Raw genomic sequence first — 7,061 nt, 5'->3', positions numbered from 1 at the left:
TACAAAAGCAAACCAATTTTGGAAAAAGACAACAACAAATCTACTTCAGTGCGTTAAAAACTTAAATGCGTGACTGTACAAAAGCAAACCAACCCACCCGGTACTTAGCCTTTTTGATATGTTGAGCCACTGAACGGTAACCACCGTTAAGCAGCGGTTCTGAAACCACGCTACCAAACAACAACCGTAACAGCCGTTACATAGTGGTATGTAAAAACCACGCCACCAAGCAACAACAACAACAACATCAGCGTTAAAACAACAAGCAACATCAGCGAAGGCGTATAGACACTTAACAACGGAGTCAACTAGTAACAACGGAATACATAACATGGCAGCATATGTACACATTTAGATGAGTTTATTTAAGTACAGTGTTGCATACAAAAATACAAATAATGCGATAAGATCCCTAATGATTCCATTTGCTTAATACGGTTTTACATTTTCATTCCATATTGTCAATTCATACTTTTACTTTATGCATACATTTTCTTGCATAATTTCAAATATTTTCTTGGAATTTAAATACTTACATCAAATTTCCAATAAAATTTGAAGTTTTTGGGTTACGTAATTGATACAATTCGTAATTTGTTTTCCTCGAAAGAAAACGCCGTGACGTGAATAAATATTTTTTTGACAATACTTCCGATGTTTCGTAAAACTCGCATACTCATTTTTGATGTTTTCTCAAAACCCTGCCGTTAACAACTTACCTTTACGATTTTTATACCTTTCATGAGCATGAAATGGTATTATAACTTTGGTCCGATGTTTGTAAGTACCAGAACAAAAAGAGATAGACCCATGAAAATGTATACTTATATGATCAGAACGTCGAGCTGAGTTGATTTAGCCATGTCCGTCTGTCCGTCTGTCCGTCTGTCCGTCTGTCTGTCTGTTTGTATGCAATCTAGTCTCTCAGTTTTCGAGATATCCGGATGAAATTTGGTAGGTGGGTTTATTTTTATAATGTATTAATCATTTGTCGGAACCGGAAGAATCGGACCACTATAACATATAGCTCCCATACAACTGATTGTTCAGATATGAGATTTTTCATTATAACTTCGCCATTTATGCAGCTACGAACATGAAATTTTGCAATACTTGCACCCATTATCAACAGAATACTTATAGTGAAAATTACAAAGATCGGGTCACTATAACCTATAGCTCCCATACAACGGATTGTTCAGATATAAAATTTTGCGTTATAACTCCTCCATTTATATAGCTAGGAACATGAAATTCCGCACTGTTTTCAATAATTATCTACAGCAAACTTACAGTGAAAATTAAAAAGATCGGGTAACTATAACCTATAGCTCCCATACAACTGATTGTTCAGATATGAGATTTTTCGTTATAATTCATCCATTTATGTAGCTAGGACCATAAAATTTCGCGCTGTTTTCACTCATTATCAACAGAAGACTTACCTCGAAAATAATAAAGATCGGGTCACTATAACCTTCAGCCCCCATACAACTGATTGTTCAGATATTAGGTCTTTTATCATAACTCCTCCATTTATGCAGCTAGGAACATGAAATTTCGCACCATTTTCACTCATTATTAACAGAATACTTACAGTGAAAATAACAAGGATCGGATGACTACAACATATATCTTCCATACATCTGATTGTTCAGATATGGGATTTTACTGTAAAACTTCTTTATTTGAATAGCTAAAACCGATAAATTTCGTAAGATATTTTATAAATAATAATACAAAGTCTACTGTGAAAATCGTCAAAATCTATGCTGTATAAGCTTTATCTCCTATAGCACTGATTGTTCAGATACCAGTTTTTGCGATATATCTCCTTTATGTAGGAAACTAAACCCAATAAATTGTGTTACCGGTTTACATACCGATGACATAGCGGTGAAAATCACTTAGATTGGTGTCATATAAAGTATATCTTCCATACCTCTGATTGTTTAGATGCGATTTTTTATATAAGTATGTAACTCCTCTATCGATGTATGCAGATGTATTCAAAAGCAGTAATCTGTCAAACTAAAATTTGCAGATGTTCATGAAAGGTATGAAGCCTTCGGCATAGCCGAAGACAGCGCTGCTCTTACTTGTTTTTTATACATTTGCGACCAATATTACAAACAGTTTAACTTCTTCTGAAATATTTCAAATGTCTTATATATATGTATTTATATATCTATGTATATGTATATATAAAATATTTTGCCCTACTGTGTCGACTACAAATTTATAAAATTTTGCAAAAAAAAGCAAATATATACCATCTTTTTAATTGCATGTGAGACAGCACAAAGATAAAGCAACATCCCTTTCCTATTGCATGGCTATACGCCTTTATTGCATGCCAAATTTTCAGCGGACTATAATATTTGACTATTTTCTCAGTAAGTAATACATATATTCTTTTTCATCATTAGGGTGCGGTGAGTAGTAGCTGGTTGTAACTATCAGTGCTTGAACTTTTTGAGGTTATCGGTTATGTCAGATTTTGAAATACAATTTATAGAATACCAATCTGATTTCGTTAAAGTAACTAAGCGAATTTTGCAGAACCGACCACTGTCGACAAATGCGGTTAAACTCAAAGAATACAAAGATTCGCTTATAACTTTTTATAATAAAATTGTATTACACGTACCCGATAACAGTTCAACACATAACCTCAAAGAAGTGCAAGCAAAGCTATCACGTTGCAAGGAGCTACTCGTGAACTGCTTTGTTAGGTTAAATTATCAGATTCCAATTCCGAAGAATGCGTTAAGTCTTATATGCCAAACGAACGTAGTTGATTCGGAATCAGAAGTTTTCGCTGACGCTGAGTCAGAAACATCGCTAGGTTTTGGTATCAAAAGAAGCTCATCACTTCCAGATTTAAAGCACTCATTATTTCCAGATAACGCTCCACCAGCAGCTACCAGCTCACCTGATATTACCGATTTTTCAAAAAGTTTTCACAAAATGGCTACCATCGAACAGAAAAAGTCATTTATTAGTCTATGTTCATCAATATTTAGAGAAAATTATAGTGGGGATCCGTTAGCGCTCGATTCTTTTCTCGATAAAATAAGAAGACCTAGCTGAAGAAAATCTAACCAGTACGTTGATAGCATTTTTAAAATCTAAATTAGAGGGAAAAGCTCGCTAAGCATTACCGACGCAAATACTATCAGTTAATGACATCAAAATTGCTATACGTGGAAGGATTAAAGCTGATAATTCCAAAGTTGTTGCAGGAAAAATTTCGGCGTTACACTTCAACAATAATAACTATACAGATTTTTCTAAACGCGTAGAAGAACTGGCCGACTCTTTAGAGCGTTCCTTAATTATTGAAGGAATGACTCAACAAAAAGCTCACGAAATGAATGTTGAGCAAACCGCAAATGTTTGTCGATTAAATGCCAAGTCGGATCTAGTCAAGTCGATACTTGCTTCAACAACATTTTCCGATTCCAAAGACGTAGTAGCAAAGCTGATAGTAGAGCAAAATAACGAAGTAAAAGAGCGTCAGGTTTTAGCATTTCGCACATGTGGCAGTAACTTTTCCAGAAATTTTCGTGATAGTTTTCGTGGGCATAGTAATTATAACCCAAGTCGCAATTTTACTGGTTATATGAACAGGTTTTCTTCAGGCAATGGAAACCAGCGCTATCGACCCACTAACGGAAACACCCACCAAAGTGTCAGCAATAATAACCGTTTTAACAATAATCGTGTTAGTAATAGGAACAACACCAATAATAGCAGATCTTCGAACAATAGGGGTAGAAACGCAAATAACCGTGCTTTAAACGCTCACGCCCCTCAGGAGCGAACATTGGGGGAGCAGGAGCTAGACAACTAAACGATTTTTCCATAACAAAAGGCATTTATTGCTTAAACCTAATTTATTCAGATTATATTCAATTGCAAGATCCCGGGTCAAATAAATTATACACATTTTTGGTCGACACGTAAGCCGACATTTCTTTAATTAAAATTTCAAGTTTTAACGAAAATTTTCCAATTGATTCAAATGATATCATCCGCATCACGGGCGTTACTTCTTATACTGTTTCGACTCTGGATAAAATTACAACAAATTTGACTTTTTCCGATTTTTTTATAAAACATACGTTATATGTAGTTAATGACGAGTTTAACATCCCTGCAGACGGTATATTGGGTAAAGGCTTTTTGAAAACCAATAGATGCGTTATCAGCTATGCGAGCAATTGCATCTCCTTCTGGGTAGGTAACAAAAAGGACGCGATTCCGATTTTCACGGAACTGAAAGCGATACCTGCGTAATTCCACCCGGACGCGAAGTTTTTCGACTTTTTAATTTAGAAAGTTCACCGGAACCACTTTTTGTGGAGTCACAAGAAATTGATAACGGTGTATTTACGGCAAGGTGAAGAAGAAAGTTACTCGAAATTAAATAGAGAACTTCAATTGTTGTTCCGAAAAAATACACTAATGGTCAAAAAGCGTACCGCATGTGCGTCGATTTCCGTGCTGTTAATAAGACACTGATTGCCGATAAGTTCCCTCTTGCGAGAATAGATTACATTTTAGACAACCTGGGCCGAGCGAAGTATTTTTCAACTTTAGACCTCTTTTCAGGATTTCATCAAATCCCTTTGCATGTTGACTCTCGTGACGTAACATCCCTTAGCACCGACCGAGGAGCATTTAGGTGGAAAGTATTACCTTTAGGTTATTTTAGGAGCTCTTCTGGCCGGTGATTTTAAAAAAGCAAAAAGAAGTTTCCTTTTTTCTTCCTACGCGTTTCGGCGTTATTTTCCGCCTTCTTCAGGGAGTCTGTTCTTATTTATTTAGAATAAAACAAAAAGAACATAAAAAACACAACCATTAGATACAATGTTACATATTGAAATATCAAAACAATTAGTTAACACATATACCAATAAAATTCTTCATGATCACACTTACATCTTTACATTTACATCACATTTGGCACAATTATTATTTTAACATATTTTATTTGGACATCACTAATAAATAAATCTACATAAAAATATCACAGCTTAATATTGTTTATCGCTTATCTGCTCGTCGAATGTGTCCAATTGCTGCCCGGTATGCGCAATTTATGTTATCCACGTCTTCTTTGAAGTTCATGGCGTCCTGTATTCTTTGTTGTATTCGAAGACCTTCTAATGTTAATCTTGTCCTCTCACTCCTTTCTACGTCTAATATTTTGGTGTTTTCGAAGTCTGCTGCGTGTCCGCTAATTGTTAAGTGTTGGGCTAGTGCTGTTGTTGTCTTTTTGTGTTTTGCGTCAGTTTGGTGTTCGTTGATTCTGACGCCAAGTGCTCGCTTTGTCGTGCCTACATATACTTTATTGCAGGTTTCGCCAACCTTTCCTTTGCATTTTATTTCGTAAACAACATTATGTTGTTGTTCCTTGTTGATTTTGTCTTTTGTTTTGCTGAAAATTGTGCTTAGTGTGTGGTTTGGTTTGTGGGCAAAGGTTATATTTTCGTTGCGAATGTTTTTGTGTAATGTTTTATTATCCGTTAATCCATGTATATATGTGACTCCTGCGAATTTCTTGTGCATGATTATTTACAGCTTCAATTCTCATGCCTGCTGACTTTCGTTTGTTTATTGCTGTTGCTATAAGTTTATTTATGATATTATTAGGGTACCCGTTTTTGTATAATATTTCTTTATCTTTTTGTTGTTTGCATTTCTGAACTCCTGGTCACTCAACGCGTGGATTTTATTTATAAGATTGATAGCAGTGTTCCTCTTTTGCGTCCAGGGGTGATTCGAGTGATAATTAATAATTCTAGAGGAAGCTATGTCTTTAGTATACCAGTTTGTTAACAAGTTTTTGTTTATATTGCATATTTCCATGTCTAGGAAGGCTAATTTTTGTTTCTCTTCAACTTCAGTCGTGAACTGGATTTTTCTATGTTATGCATTTAAAGTTTTAACTATTTCTTCCACGTCATTTTTATTTACAATAGCAAATATATCATCTACATACTTGTTGATGTATTTGATATATATTTCCTTGGTTCTCAATTCAGCAATGCTGTCGTCTAGTATTTTGTCCAAAACAATATCTGCTACAGTCGGTGATAGAGGGTTTCCCATTGGCATTCCATGTACCTGTTGGTAATAGGTACCATCATAAACAAAATAGTTTTTGTCCCGTAAGCAAAATTCCAAGGCACGTAAAAATTGTTTTCTTGAAAGGCTTGTATGATTTTGCAAGGACGGCCATTGCTTCATAATTGTATTAATTGCCAATTGTATTGGAATATTGGTAAATAGGGACACTACATCAAAAGATATAAGGATTTCATTTTCTTCGACTTTTATGTATTTTAGCCTTTCTTTGAGTTCAAATGAATTTTTGATGTTATATTCTTTGGAAATTACGAGTTTTAGAGTTTGTCCGATGAATTTATAAAGCTTGTAGCAAGGTATTTACATTTGTTGAAGAGGAAATTGGTCTAAGAAGAGTATTTTCTTTGTGTATCTTTGGAAGGCCATTTAGTCTGGGAGCTGTAGCTGCAGTGCTTGTCAATTGGTGTTTCTGTTTGACGTCAATATTTTTTTGTTTGTAAATGTCATTAATTATGTTGTTATTTTTCCTTAATAATTTTTGTGTTGGATCCATTCGCATAGTTTTGTAGGTGTCTTTATCGCTAAGGAGGCTTTTTGTTTTATCATTATATTCCGTTTTGCTCATCATTACTTATTGTTGCCTTTGTCTGCATCTGTAACACTATGCGACAGTCAAAATCGGGATGGGATGAAACCAACGGGAAATGTTATATCGGTCAAAAACAAGTTATACGTGGCCCGGCGTTTCGCTGGGTCACGTATAGGAATCGAGATATATCGATTTGAAATTAGTAACTATCATATAGTCGAAATTGTCTCCTTTGGTGGTCTTTTTTTTGACATAACTCGAGAACCACTAGTCCGATTGAAACGCCAGTCCAGCGAAACGCCGGGACACGTATAACTTCTTAGTTAGTTTGAACCCTTCCCGATCACTGACCCCTACCATTTGTCTCACAGTGTAA

General features: G+C 35.2%; 1 protein-coding gene across 1 annotated transcript in view; it reads left to right on the top strand.

The window, feature by feature from the left end:
• The first annotated feature begins 3,373 nt into the window (after positions 1-3,373).
• LOC118736037 overlaps positions 3,374-7,061 on the top strand; it is an 8,865-nt gene continuing 5,177 nt past the window's right edge. Inside the window, exon 1 of the mRNA XM_036466145.1 lies at positions 3,374-3,523. Coding sequence (XP_036322038.1) covers positions 3,374-3,523 — 150 coding nt within the window. The remainder of the gene's footprint in view (positions 3,524-7,061) is intronic.

Source organism: Rhagoletis pomonella, unplaced genomic scaffold (genome assembly GCF_013731165.1).
Source record: "Rhagoletis pomonella isolate Grant_MI unplaced genomic scaffold, Rhpom_1.0 Rhpom_scaffold_00003, whole genome shotgun sequence".
NCBI lineage: Eukaryota > Metazoa > Arthropoda > Insecta > Diptera > Tephritidae > Rhagoletis > Rhagoletis pomonella.
Note: the sequence above shows the minus strand (reverse complement) of the source record. Positions and strands in the feature narration are given on the sequence as shown.